The following is a 15,463-nucleotide window of genomic DNA, read 5'->3' as shown; positions in this document are numbered from 1 at the left end:
CTACACATGACCGGCAAAAATAATTAACACATTCTTGTGAAATTAGCAAACTTAAAAAAAATATTAATCGAACATCAAGTGAATATTTTTTAATATAAATACTTGTTATTGATTTGCCGGCAAATTGATAACCCACAGCGCAGCGCGTATACAAAAGTGAAGTGGCCGTTAGTGTAATTTAGCAATAAATGTAATTTTTGCGCGCGATTATTGATCACGCTGCAACAACAACAGCTGATTTTTGACACCGTTTAGTCTGACTAATTGTGTTCGATCTAAATAGTTGCTTCATTCACCTTTCTACAGTCAAATAACTCACGTGGATAAGCTGCGTTGGATTTATTCGAATTTATTTGGATTAGCATGCGGTGTGTGTATTGATTTTAATTTGTTTTCATTTAGTGTTTAAATAGTTTTATGTTAACTTTTATTGCTTGTGGTTTTTCTACTTTCCATGACAATGGAATGGTATGCAATTTTGTTACCATTCTTAAATTCTAAGTCCTTAAAGGATAAGGGATAGAGTTTCCAAGAAGTATACCAAAATGATCAGATTGACGACCTGAGTTTATTTAGCCAGGCCCGTGTATGTCCGTCTGCCTGTTTGAACGCAAATTAGTCGCTCAAATTTTGAGTTGTTTTGGTAGAATGATGGTGAGCTGGTATATTTTGGTGTTCCATTAGATGTTTGTCGTAATAGATCAGATCGGACCACTATAGCATACATATCGAATACAACTGATTTTTCAGTTAACCCTTTCGAACCTGAAAGTAACCAGCAGGAAAATTCCTGGTTTATTGATTATTTAAACTTTAGTATAGGCCTTAAAAATAGAAAATTTTGAAGTGGAGTCTCTACCCCTCCAGGGAGGTTTAGGGGGTGGGACATATGTGTCTCATTCGGTGTTTTGAGCGGGATGTATAGGTCTCATTGGGACAGGAACAGGTTTATAATACATTTTTTTTAATTACTAAAAGTTAGAGAATGTCGACAAGCTCTAAACGGGACATATTTATACCAACAAATAAACCTAATGGGACACATTGAACACATAACCGTACTTCAATATAATACACGGGCCAGTTTTTAATGAGTTTAAATGGAAAATTAAAATTTTCGTTGTAAGAAAACTTTTTAATTTTTCCCCATTTCTAAATCTTGAAACTTCAGATTACATTTTAACACAATATTGCATTTTTAGAAGCTTAAAATTTTCCAGATGATATATATCCCATACAACCGATTGTTCAGATAATAGGGGTTTCATAATTTCTTCCCCACTTTTAGAGCTGAACGCCTAAGATTTCAGCACAAGCTTACGTATATGGCATATATTGTTGTCTGGTCGTCAATATGAGTAATAAATAATATGTATCCCATATGGCCGATTATTCAGATATGAGGATTTTCGCAATTTTTCCCTGATTTCGACGTCTATAAACTTAAATATTCACCAGATGCTTACTTATATAATATACGTTAATGTGTGCGAAAATCGTTTGGATTGGCTATATATAATAAAATATATTCCATACAACCGATTGCTTAGGTAATGGGGTTCTCGTCATTTCTTCACCATTTTTAGAGCTAGAAGCTTATAATTTCACCAGGTGCTTACGTATATGACAAACACTGTTGTCCGATAGTCCAGATATATAATATATATCCCATATAACCGATTGTTCAGATATGAGGATTATCGCAACTTCTCCCTGATTTTGATAGCTAGAAGCTTGGATTTTCATCAGATGCTTACATATATGAAAAACGTTATTGTCTGAACAAAGCGTCAAGATCGGCCAAATGTGTAAATGTGTAATATATGTCCCATACAGCTGATTTGTTCAAATTTTATACATTTTTTTTAATCATAATTCTCTACACCTCCATTCAAGAAAGGTATGGAGTCCTCGGCACAGCCGAAGGCAGTTCTGTTCTAGCTTGTTTTACTTTTTTTAATTTATTTTTTATACTCAGTTGAGCAGAGCTCACAGAGTATATTAAGTTTGATTGGATAACGGTTGGTTGTACATATATAAAGGAATCGAGATAGATATAGACTTCCATATATCAAAATAATCAGGATCCAGAAAAAATTTGATTGAGCCATGTCCGTCCGTCCGTCCGTTAACACGATAACTTGAGTAAATTTTGAGGTATCTTGATGAAATTTGGTATGTAGATTCCTGAGCACTCATCTCAGATCGCTATTTAAAATGAAAGATATCGGACTATAACCACGCCCACTTTTTCGATATCGAAAATTTCGAAAAACCGAAAAAATGCGATAATTCATTGCCAAAGGCGGTTAAAGCGATGAAACTTGGTAGATGGGTTGACGTTATGACGCAGAATAGAAAATTAGTAAGATTTTGGACAATGGGCGTGGCACCGCCCACTTTTACAAGAAGGTAATTTAAAAGTTTTGCAAGTTGTAATTTGGCAGTCGTTGAAGATATCATGATGAAATTTGGCAGGAACGTTACTACTATTACTATATATGTGCTAAATAAAAATTAGCAAAATTGGATGAAGAACACGCCCACTTTTTAAAAAAAAATTTTTTTTAATTCAAATTTTAACAAAAAATTTAATATCTTTACTGTATATAAGTAAATTAAGACAAAATTCAACTCCAGTAATGATATGATGCAACAAAATACAAAAATAAAAGAAAATTTCAAAATGGGCGTGGCTCCGCCCATTTTCATTTAGTGTGTCTAGAATACTTTTAATGCCATAAGTCGAACAAAACCTAACCAATCCTTTTGAAATTTGGTAGGAGCATAGATTCTATGACGTTAACTGTTCTCTGTGAAAATGGGCGAAATCGGTGGAAGCCACGCCCAGTTTTTATACACAGTCCACCGTCTGTCCTTCCGCTCGGCCGTTAACACAATAACTTGAGCAAAAACCGATACATCTTTACTAAACTTAGCCCACGTACTTATCTGAACTCACTTTATCTTGGTATAAAAAATGGCCGAAATCCGACCATAACCACGCCCACTTTATCGATATCGAAAATTACGAAAAATTAAAAAAATGCCATAATTCTATACCAAATACGAAAAAAGGGATGAAACATGGTAACTGGATTGGTTTATTGACGCAAAATATAACTTTGGAAAAAACTTTGTAAAATGGGTGTGACACCTACCATATTAAGTAGAAGAAAATGAAAAAGTTCTACAAGCCGAAATCAACAGCCCTTGGAATCTTGGCAGGAATACTGTTAGTGTTATTGAATATATAAATAAATTAGCAGTACCCGACAGATGATTTTCTGGATCACCTTATCCACATTTGGTCGATATCGCGAGAACGCCTTCACATATACATCTAAGGGCCACTCGCTTTTAAAACCCTCATCAATACCTTTAATTTGATATCCATATCGTACAAACACATTCTAGAGTCAACCCTGGTCCACCCTAATGGCGATATCTCGAAAAGGCGTGCACCTAAAGACCTAATGCCCACTCCCTCTTAAAATGCTCAGTAACACCTTTCGTTTGATACCCATATCGTAAAAACATTCTAGAGTCACCCCTGGCCCACCCTAATGGCGATATCTCGAAAAGGCGTCCACCTATAGACCTAATGTCCACTCCCTCTTAAAATGCTCAGTAACACCTTTCCTTTGATACCCATATCGTACAAACATTCTAGAGTCACCCCTGGCCCACCCTAATGGCGATATCTCGAAAAGGCGTCCACCTATAGACCTAATGCCCACTCCCTCTTAAAATGCTCAGTAACACCTTTCGTTTGATACCCATATCGTACAAACATTCTAGAGTCACCCCTGGCCCACCCTAATGGCGATATCTCGAAAAGGCGTCCACCTATAGACCTAATGCCCACTCCCTCTTAAAATGCTCAGTAACACCTTTCGTTTGATACCCATATCGTACAAACATTCTAGAGTCACCCTTGGTCAACCTTTATGGCGATATCTCGAAAAGGCGTCCACCTATAGAACTGAGGATTACTCCCTTTTAAAATACTCATTACCACCTTTCATTTGATACCCATATCGTACAAACACATTCCAGAGTCACCCCTGGCCCACCCTAATGGCGATATCTCGAAAAGGCGTCCACCTATGGACCTAATGCCCACTCCCTCTTAAAATGCTCAGTAACACCTTTCGTTTGATACCCATATCGTACAAACACATTCTAGAGTCCCCCCTGGCCCACCCTAATGGCGACATTTCGAAAAGGCGTCCACCTATAGACCTAATACCCACTCCTTCTTAAAACGCTCAGTAACACCTTTCATTTGATTCCCATATCGTACAACTAGAGACACCCCTGGTCCACCTTTATGGCGATATCTCGAAACGGCGTCCACCTAGGGAACTAAGGATCACTCCTTTTCAAAATACTCATTAACAGCTTTCATTTGATACCTATATCATACAAACATATTCTAGAGTCACCCCTGGTCCACCTTTATGGGGATTTCTCGAAAAGGCGTTCACCTATAGAACTAAAGCCCATTCCCTTTTAAAATACTCATTATCACCTTTCATTTGATACCCATATCGAACAAACACATTCTAGAGTCAGCCCTGGTCCACCTTTATGGCGATATCCCTAAATGGCGTCCATCCATAGAACTATGGCCTACTCTCTCTTAAAATACTCTTTAATACCTTCCATTTGATACACATGTCATACAACCACATTCCAGGGTTACCCTAGGTTCATTTTCCTACATGGTGAGTTTCCTTATTTTGTCTCCATAGCTCTCAACTGAGTATGTAATGTTCGGTTACACCCGAACTTAGCCTTCCTTACTTGTTTAATCATAAATTTTTTATGCTCAAAATTGTGCTTTCATTTCGCCTAGTTGACATACTGCATATAATGAACTTAGAATCTTTAGTGGTTTGAATTTAGTTTCGTTGAATGAAGTTTTTGGGCAAGAATAACTTAAATCCCATCAAAAAACGTTCAGGCACTAGCAGTTTTCGGATCATTCAGAGTTGCCAGACACTAGTAAGTTGTTTTGAGAAACTGCTTTATAAAATCAGGATTTTATATGGAAAAGAATGCAGGTTTGTTAGATATAAAAACATATCATCATCATTTCCATAATCAGTTATAATAATAATAATTAATATAAATGGAAACGATATACCTCTGAGGAGACTCATGCTGGGCTTCTCCTTTTTTCTGGTGAACTGCTTTCTAACTTTTCGCCCAAATTAGATCACCTATATTTTATGTGAATTTGCTAAGGTGACTGCATTTTTTTGTTGACTAACTTTTCATAGCAGAAATATATAGAATTTCTACCTGAAAATCTTATCAGATTTATATCAGTAAATAGATCTGAAAACATAAAAGCAACCCATGTATGGCGTTTTTTTCTGTATAAAATAGCTAAATTCGTAGGTAATGTTACCTCTTTTCTTGTATATGGGGAAATATTTTGTAAGAGGAGCACACAGCCATAAACTCCTGGTTAAACTTGTAAGAAAAATCGTTTACATAATCTCGCGCCTTATTTATTTTGCCAGTGATAAAATGAAAGTTCAACCTATAGTTCAAAGCTTAGTGAAAGGATCCTGTTGGTCAATTTGTAAAGATGCAACAAAATAAGTTTTTCGTTGGTAATTAGTGGTCTTGGTTGAGATTAGGGCTAATCTTTTCATCCAATTCGCATCGTGCACCCTTTTAATTTTTCCTATAAACTCGCGGGACATGTTTTATGCCGATTCCGAAGCTTTTCATGGCAGAAATACACTCGGAAAGGTTGTCAAGCCACTGCCGAGTAGTGATCCCAATTAAAAAACTGTGGACGTTTTTTGAAAGCAGTTCAAAATTCGCAACCAGCGTCTTCGAAACCACCCTTATTATAAGCTCTGTACAAATATATTGAAACTGGATGTAGATATTTGGTTATTTCCGCAAGTCAGTACAAACAAAACCAGCGTGCGCCCTTTCTTCTCCATGGCTTCTCAAACGTTACCAAAGGTCCTTTTTTTATGATTTGATAACGGTTTTCGTAAATCCTGGGGCATATATTAGTTTATCAATCTGAATTTGAGTAATTGCTGCTGCTATATTTTATATCATCTAGGAAAATGAGATCTCTTTTTCGTTAGGTAGGGTGGCATACGTGGTGGCAGTTTTAAATTAAAATGGTTTTTGTTCTTGTATTAGCCATAAATATAGTTCCCGAAGAATTGGTGAGTGTTGTACTACTCATGTGTTGAGGCTGAAAATTGGGAGAACTGAATAGCTTAAATCACAAAGTTCAACTACTCCAAATGTATCATACATATATTTAGCAGGCGAGGCTTTTGCGACCCCATGGAAGTAGGAGGTGGTGGGCAGCAAGGGCTAGAAGGCTCAATGTGGTCATATTAAATCGTTTCCTTGAAGGTCGGGCCACTACCTTAATGGTGCTTGTTACCGGAACATACCATATCTATATCCGGCAAAGAACCATCAACTTCAATAAAAGTACCCAAAACCTTCGTGAAGTGTATTTATGGCTACAACAACAACAACGAGTATATGAGATTATTTGAAAAAAATGAGGACAGCCACTAGGTCACATATGTTATTTACGCTATTCATTGTTTGAAAGGTAGTGTGATTCAAAATTTGATTCTCTATCACGAATCATAAAGATAATCTTAGACAATATTTCATCTTAAAAATTCTTAATTGATTGTAATGATCCCAGAAATCTATTTTGCCATCATCCAAGTTGTTTAAAATGTAATAGATTCAAATTTATAACAATTATACATACACATTTTTGTTAAATAACGCGAGACTGAACTGTAAGGCCCCAATTATACAAATTCCAAGGTTTACATTAAGTCTGACAAGTTCCTTTCAAAGGGCGATTTGCACATTTAATTTAGGACAACCTCTATTGTTCCCATAAAGACGATGTAATAGTAGTTATTTGGCGGTAGGTTATGGTGAAGGGAAAACGTTTTCCCTTAGAATATAAGAATAAGACCAACATTTTAGAAATTTCGGACGTTCCAGGTTTTTTAAAGAGGGTTAGAAAAAGTTATTTTGTTCTGGCTCTATTTAGAACTTCTTTAAACGTTACTCAACTCACCTTCTTCGGCATGTATCCGGTTCCAATATTGCTAAAATTTTTCTTTTGTATATACTGTGCGATAAAATTCCTGCAAAAGCGAATAAACAGAAATGACAGTTTATTATTTAATACGAATATCTTGATAATAAAGATTATGTTATATGTTATACCTTTTCGTCAATTGAAGTCTTACTTAAGCTTAGAACACATTTTTGTTTAAAATTAGTGTTTATAAATTTAAAAAACCGATTCCCGAATTCACTTAAACGAATAGAAGCAAAACACTTCTGATATTAATTGCTATTAATTGAGAAAATGATTACATTCATTCCGCCCCAAAACTTTGTTGTTTGTATACATACAATATTGTAGTAAATACAATTTTGTTCGGTAAAATTTTCGAGATCGGTCATATACATAATATATATCCTATGCAACTGATTGCTCGGATTTTATGAATTTTTTTAATTTCATCAGATTATCAGCCGAAAATAGTTCCGCCCTTACTTGTTTTATGTTCACTTCAAAGTTTAGAGAGTTAGAAACGGTCTTTGTGCCTGAGCAGATATTGTTCGCGACTTATGCTAATACTAAATACACAGTTCAGCTTTCCGCCTTCTTTCATGTTTCCAAACTTCAGTTTATTCTAAAAAATATTCTCTTATATGCTAACAGCTTTTGAGTTTCTAAAGACAGCACCTGATTGAAGAATGTAAGCCAGCAGTGAGAGCACATCTCATTCACTACACGGTCAAGAGTTTGAGCCGATACCTGAATCTTTTTCTACTACACATGTGTGACCAAACAAACTCTGGACACAAATATAGATTATACCACTCTTCTTAAAATTTAGTGCATAAACCGGGTTTAAAAAAATTAGAGAGGTTTGCATTTGCAGTTATAAAAAAAAGAAAATCTAGAGAGCGGTGGCTTGGTTTTGAATCGACGTGCCAAAGATTGCAGTATATTTTTCTACCAACTGAACTATATCTTTGTAGGATAATATATCATAATATCTCATAGTATTATTATTATTATCATATAGGTAACGTTTATCAATATATTTCGAAAAATAATCTGTGACTTGCAGCACTTTTTATCAAAGATTCTTTTTGATTTTTACATTTTCGGCATCAAGCTTATTAAATTCTATGGGATTGTTTTTGAAGCGTTTCGCTTTTGCTACAAACCCAAAGGTGACTACAACTTTCTATTTTAAAATTTTTGATACTGAGTTAAATTGAAAATTGACAGGTTTCCAATTTAAAACAAAAAGTTTCAAAAAACGTTTAAACCGATGAATGTTTTCAAATTAAGGCTGAAATTTCTAACCGTATACGTATCGCTACTAAGAAAGTGTTTGCATCCGAGCGAAAAGAACAGGTTCCATTCCAGCATTGCTATTACAACAACAACTTTGCAACAATATAACCAATGTATTTCTTCGAAAGATGGCCACAAAGTGTCCTTCGGCCATCTGTGCAAAATCTTGATGAGTTTCGGGTGCTTTAGTTTCAAAGGTCCTTATAAAATAAGTACGATTTCATGTTAGTACTTAAAATTCCAACATTTTTCCTTCTACCACTTTTCCACACTTTTTCAGAAAGAATCAGTAAATTGGTACGTGTTGGTGCAACATGTCGCTAAGATAAGAAAACAATGGAAGAACTAAAGGAGGAGAGTTGAAGTATTAGTGTGCAACGTTAAGCCTTGCACGGGGATAATATCTTCTGGGACAACAAAGATGCATCCCTTGTCAAATTTGGTTTCGAGACAAACGGGGTTTGACGTTGTGCCATCATCAGTGTCCATTTTCGTTCCCTTTCTGTAACTCTATTTGCTGCAATTTGAAAAAAGTGGTATTGTGACCTCTTAATCTTTAAGTGCAAATAAAACGTAACCCAGACATGTTAACGACTATAAGTATGTTCAGCGAAACAGATCTGTACGAATTGGAAAAGTGTTAAGGAATTTTAGTTTTGTTCGAGTTCTAGAAAAATAGGTGAATAACAGAATGGTTCGATACATAGTTTAAGTCAAAGTTGTAATATGTATGTATTAGCCATCGGCTTACTTGCAGTACATTTTGCGACCAATATGACATCGTTATTAGTTAGTTTTCCTTTGGAAGATGTGGCTATGTGGCCGATTTGAGTCACATATTCAACAAATATATAATACATACATGCATAAAAGAAAAAAAACAACTAAACGGCTCTCTTTCTTTCTAATTTCAGGTGGTTGCAAATCGCTTGCAACCAATAAATTCATCAAAACGGCGTACCAAAACGAATTTTTTTCCACCAAAACGCACCCACGCCTACAAACCAGCGTGCGGTCACCTATAATAGTACAAGAAGCTACAAAAACAATAACAACAAAATTACACACCCACAGATATAAAAGTAATCTCAAAAGACGAAGTAGCAGCAACAGCAATATCATTAGGCATATTACACTTAATAATAATCTAATTATAATAATGACTTTAGTAACAGTATTAGCAAGCACCCTAGCGGCGCCTTCCTCCATATCAACAATGATCACCTCCAGTTCCACAACAAAACCACTAACTACAAAAACATACAGCTTGCCTTCACATACAAAACTATCAATGACAGCAACAACAAAACGAACAACAACAAAAACCGCCACAATATTATCAGCGTCGTATAAAAATTTATTTGTAGGCGTGGCGCCTAATCGAAATACCATCGATGTGAGTAGTGGTATGGTTTATACGGTAGTGCCTGCAGCCGTTGATAGTTCGCGGCAACGCAAACGGCATAGTAAACGTCACAGTAATTGGTATGATTTTATTAATTTTAATGAGAATAAAACAGATTTGGAGTGGGTGAACCCGTGTGGAGGCTTCTATGTGCCGTCGACGCCAGAAGGTGGACGCGCTGGGCGGCGGAAAAATACAAAACAGGTGGGTTGGAATTTGTTAATACAAAAAAAAAAAAAAAATAATAATAAAAAAATTATCTTTGAAATAAAAAATATTTTTGTGTACGTTCATGTTAATTTGAAAATACCCCATATAACCTTATTAACTTTCTGAGGCTTATGGAGCATGGACGTAGTTCAATGATTGTTGCGGTTTTTAAAAATTATTGAATCAGGGCCCGCATCGTGTGTTACGATTCCTAATAGAATCCATTCTTCACTCAATTTTAGAGCTTACGATTTCTCGATCATGTTCGAGAAGAGATTCCTTGCGAGTCTCGCCTTCTCGCGAGATTTTCGAATTTCGAATTACTCGCAAGACTCGCGAGCTTCTCGAATTTCAACTTAATCGATTCATTGGCTGTTTTATATAGAGCTTACGATTTCTACCGGAGCACAAGCCAAAATGTCCGCAAAACCACAAGTAAAAAACCCCGAAATCTATAGAATATTACCAATGCAGCGTCTCAATTGAAGGTCGAGAAGCTCCCGAGATTTACGAGTACTTCCAGACACGAGAATATCGCGAGAAGTCGAGTTCTCGATTTCTCTGATCTCGAAAATCTCGCTTGTGTTCGAGAAGAAATTGTAAGCTCTACCCAATTTATAAATATGAAACTGCAAAATTTTTTATACAAATTATGATAAATTATAAATCCAACTAATACGTGAAATCTCTAGTTCACATATGTTGTTATTCGGACTCACGATTTCAGAGCTCTTTTGGTTTAATATTTAAGTGGGGAAATGATTTCGATATGAATCGCAACACACGATACGGGCCAAGATGATATTAAAAAACACCCTACTTCAGAATTTGCTTCGAAAACGTCGTGCCTTAGAATTCGGTTGAAGAATACTCTATCTCAAAATAAACGCCACAGCTAATGTCAAAATATTTTGAATTTAAGCTCAGCTAAGGCGTTCTTTAAATAATTTTTGAAATATAGTGTACTTTAACCGAATTCTGAGATGGTGCGATTTTGAAACAAATTGAGGGAATAGGTCGTTATTCAAAAGTTCTCTCAGATATGGCGTTTTCGAAACGGCAGCCCACATAGGGTGATATTCTACTCAGTGGCCGATATGAAAAATATAAAAAGAATACATATTTTTTTGCTTCTTTACATTCCACATATATTTTACAAAGCTTAAAAGCCGTGCTGGATAGACGCACATTTTCTTTCTGTAATTAATGAAACAATTTAAGGCATTATTCTTATGATCAAGGGTGCGTATATGAGCTCAAGGATTCAATAATAATTTTTTGTAACTATAATAGAATATTACCATTATAGTGGTATTGACAAAAAATATTGCTAATGCGTTGAGCTCATACTTGAAACCATGATCATGCAAATCAAATAGGCCGACAAACAGCCTTAATTGTAGACATCGTTTTTATTTATTTTACCTTTTCTTTTCAGATTTTTAACATGCTCAAAAAATCAGCAGGCAATGAGTATAAAATGTTAAAAGCCAGCCAACAAGATATTGATATAAGCAATATTCATATTTGGTCGCTGCATAATAAGACTTACAAATTTTTACCAAAATTAAAAAGTAACTCAACTGTAAGTTTTAAAATTTATTATAAATATTAGTTTTATAAATTTTATAAATACTATTAACGAGTGTACTCAGGAAACTTTGTTTTGTTCGAAAATTGTTTTGCCTACATTGGTAATGTTAGCCCCTCGTCACCTCTTCTCTCTCTTCTGCATAATTTTCGGTTTCTTTTATTATTCTTGCCAATCCCTTACTCCAATTATCTCCCGCCCACTCTCGCTCCTATTCCCACTCTATCTGTATTTTCTTGCCAGTCCCTTGTCTTCTCCATGCTTGATCACTTCTTTCCTTAGTATTTTTTCCCTTTCTCTTTTTCGAATTTTCTCTCCTTTACTCCCACTTTCTTCCTCAACCTTCCTCTATTTTTCTTCGTCTTCCCCCCTTTTCTTGCTTCCTCTCTTTACTATTTCCTCACGCACTTTCTCCATTCTTATCTCCATTTTCTACGTTAACGTTATTTCCTCTCCCTCACCATCTCTCTAGTTTTCTTGGCCTTCTTTGTCCTTTTCTGCCCCTCTCCAATTCCCACTCCAATCTTTTACTTTTCCTTTTCTGTTTTCCTAACTTTGGCTTTTCGTATAACTCACCCATCCTAGCCCCCGCCCTTTGCTAAAGCCTAATACATTCATTTTGATGCCCATATTGTGAAAACACTTTCTAGGGCTACCCTGGTACATTTTGGACTTTAGAAAAAAGTTAGCATATGAAACTGAAATCCACTTGAAAACCATCTACAATCTTGAATTATAAAGTTAACAGATTTTGCTTTAGTTTTTAAACTCAGCGTGCTTTGCACACAGGGTATATTAACTTTGATTGGATAACGGTTGGTTGTACAGGTATAAAGGAATCGAGATAGATATATACTTCCATATATCAAAATCATCAGTGTCGAAAAAAATTTGATTGAGCCATGTCCGTTCGTCCGTCCATCCGTCCGTCTGTCCGTTAACACGATAACTTGAGTAAATATTGAGACATCTTCACAAATTTGGTACACGAGCTTATCTGGACCCAGAATAAAAAAAAAAAATTGATAAAATCAATTTTACAAATATTATTAATCATAAATCAAAAACGTTAAATCTATCGTAACAAAATTCGGCAGAGGTTGCCTTTGCTATAAGGAATGCTTTGAAGAAAAACTAACGAAATCGGTTAAGGACCACGCCCACTTTTATATAAAAGATTATTAAAATGGTCGTGGACGAATAAAATAAACTATATCTTTATAAAAACTTCAAATTTTAAAAAATGGGCGTGGCCCCTTTTATGACTAAGCAATTTTTTATATTTCGGGAGCCATAACTCGAAGAAAAATGAACGGATCGTAAAAAAATTGGGTACACAGATTTTCTCTATAGCAGGATATATTTCTAGAACAAATGTTTAAAACGGTTAAAGACCACGCCCACTTTTATATAAAACATTTTTAAAAGGGTCGTAGACGAAAATAGTAAGCTATATATTAGCGAAAAAGAGCTTTGTATCAATAGAATTTTACTTTTTAAATTGAATTATAACATTAAATTCTAAAACACTAAAATTTTTGAAAATGAGTGTGGCACCGCCCCTTTTATGACTAAGCAATTTTCGATGTTTCGGGAACCAAACATCGACGAAAAATTAACGGATCGTAATAGAATTGGGTACACAAATTTTCCCTATAGTAGAAAATATTTCTAGTAAAAATGGACGTGATCGGTTAAAGACCACGGCAACTTATATATAAAAGAAATTTATAAGGGTCATAGACTAGAATAATAAGCTATAACTTAGCAAAAATTATTTTGAATCAATGATATTTCACTTATCAAGTTTTATTGTAAGAGGAAATGGGGAGATATTTTTTTTAAACGGGCGGTGCCACGTGTTATGTAGAAAATTAGTTTATCTGAAATGAAATATGCAATTGAAGCTCACGCTGAGTATATAATGTTCGGCTACACCCGAACTTACACCTTTACTCGTTATGTATAACATTACTTGCAAGGGTCCTATATATTAAATTTGTCGAAGAGGAATCGGTGTACCAAAAAATCACATCTTAAATAAGAGTTTTTCCAATAGGTGGGTCACTGGCCCACTTTTCGAAAAGAAAAGTTTCTCCAATATTAAGCTAGCCAGGGAAGAAGTACTCCTTTACCGAATTTGAAGCAATTCATTCCATAAGTTAACTTTTATAGAATAGGCCAGACAATGATCCACTTCCCGTAAATTAAAGTTTCTCAAATATTTAAATAGGCAAATCTGAAGAAAAAGCAACATTACAGCGATTTATTAGATTATATTTTTGACTAGAAATTAGATTTTTTTGGAAAAGGTTGGTCCCTGATCCACCTTCTGGAAAGGAAGGTTTTCCCAATATTAGGCTAGTCAAGGAAGTACCCTGTACTGAATTTCAAATAAATTGCACCATAATTGCATTTTTTTGAAATAGGTAGGCCACTAGTACACCTCCCGGAAATAAAATATTCTAAAAGCTAGACAAATGTGAAGCATTTCGCAATATTACTACGATATAATACAAGAGTGCGGCGCCTGATCCCTTACTTGGAATAAAAATTGCACCATAGTTAATTTAAATATTTTGGAAAACGTCGGATCTTGTTTCATTTCCCGAGAAAGAAAGAAACAAAACGGACCAAATTGCGATCTTAATAAACTGTATTTGATTTGGCAATAAAATCCGAAACACCAAGCAGAGCCGAGTAGACTTTTGACTCAATTAGGCATTCAATGAAGCAATAATGATATAATTAAGAATTTGTATTTTGTGTGAAAGATTGAGTTCAATGCTTTAATGTAGAAAACTTGACCAATTATTTCATTAACCGTCTGTGTGAAATTAGTATAAGCTTTTGACGAACTAAATTTATTTCCACTCATTCTATTTATATTTCGGAATAACTTACTTAAAATTTAAATATCTTTGCATATTTGTCCAACAAATAAGTTTTAACAAACATTTCCGTTGTCTAGCTCGCAAAGAGAAAACGGAAATAACTTTAGTTGTAATCAAATGCATATTATTGTTTGCAAATACAACAACTGTGATATTAAATATCTACACTGTAAAAAAAAGTTTTGTTAGGCTGACGACAGTATGTCAGAGAACTGAATATAACTACACAGAGGATTATTTCCTAAAATTTACAAAGCAGAGCTAACAATTGTAAAAATAATTTTATATGAAAACCTTTGCGATATTCCATAAATTTTAAACCAATTAAAATAAATTGAAAGCTCGGGAGCTTTTTGTCGTTTTGCAAAAGGCTTGAAAGAGCTTTATTACGTTTCTAATGACTGAGCTAAGAATTTACAGAAATTTATTTAAAATTAAGCGTTTGGTCTTCACTCAAAGATGGTACAGTAAAAGAACATATCTTAATTAGATTGATGTAGGAAACATGAAATTTTTGGTGGATTTCAAAAAATTTAATTACGATTTTTTACTGGCTGCCCCTTTTTGTTGTTGTTGTTGTAGCAGTGCTTCGCCCCATCCAATAGGTGCGACCGATCACAAAATGTCATCACTATCCTCTAACCAGTGTTCAAGGAATCTTGCAGTTTCAACATGGGTGGACCATAGTGAGAGGGGTGTTAGAGGCGTTGGTTCCACATTAAAATTGAAGAGATGGTTGGTGTCATGTGGGGACACATATTTGCTTATAATGCTTACGGAGATGACCCCTTAAGCCCCTAGGAGGTGAGGCCTCATCAATCAGATATCTGTTTGGATACCCAGTTTTCTGCGTATTCAACAGAAACTGTTTGTTCAACTTTTATTTCTCTCTCCAATGGGGAGTACTCTCGCCTCTTTGTGTATGTGGTGTTCTGGGGAAATAAGAAGACAGCCCGTAG

At 35.1% G+C, this 15,463-nt stretch overlaps 1 protein-coding gene across 1 annotated transcript in view; it reads left to right on the top strand.

The window, feature by feature from the left end:
* Positions 1-281: 281 nt before the first annotated feature.
* Positions 282-15,463, top strand: part of upd1 (unpaired 1) — a 37,415-nt gene continuing 22,233 nt past the window's right edge. Inside the window, exons 1-3 of the mRNA XM_067779664.1 lie at positions 282-370; positions 9,319-10,013; positions 11,458-11,604. Of these exons, the coding sequence (XP_067635765.1) occupies positions 364-370; positions 9,319-10,013; positions 11,458-11,604 (849 nt within the window). The 5' untranslated portion in view covers positions 282-363. The remainder of the gene's footprint in view (positions 371-9,318; positions 10,014-11,457; positions 11,605-15,463) is intronic.

The sequence above is a fragment of the Eurosta solidaginis genome, chromosome 4 (assembly GCF_040869045.1).
Source record: "Eurosta solidaginis isolate ZX-2024a chromosome 4, ASM4086904v1, whole genome shotgun sequence".
In the NCBI taxonomy this organism is placed as follows: Eukaryota; Metazoa; Arthropoda; class Insecta; order Diptera; family Tephritidae; genus Eurosta; species Eurosta solidaginis.
Note: the sequence above shows the minus strand (reverse complement) of the source record. Positions and strands in the feature narration are given on the sequence as shown.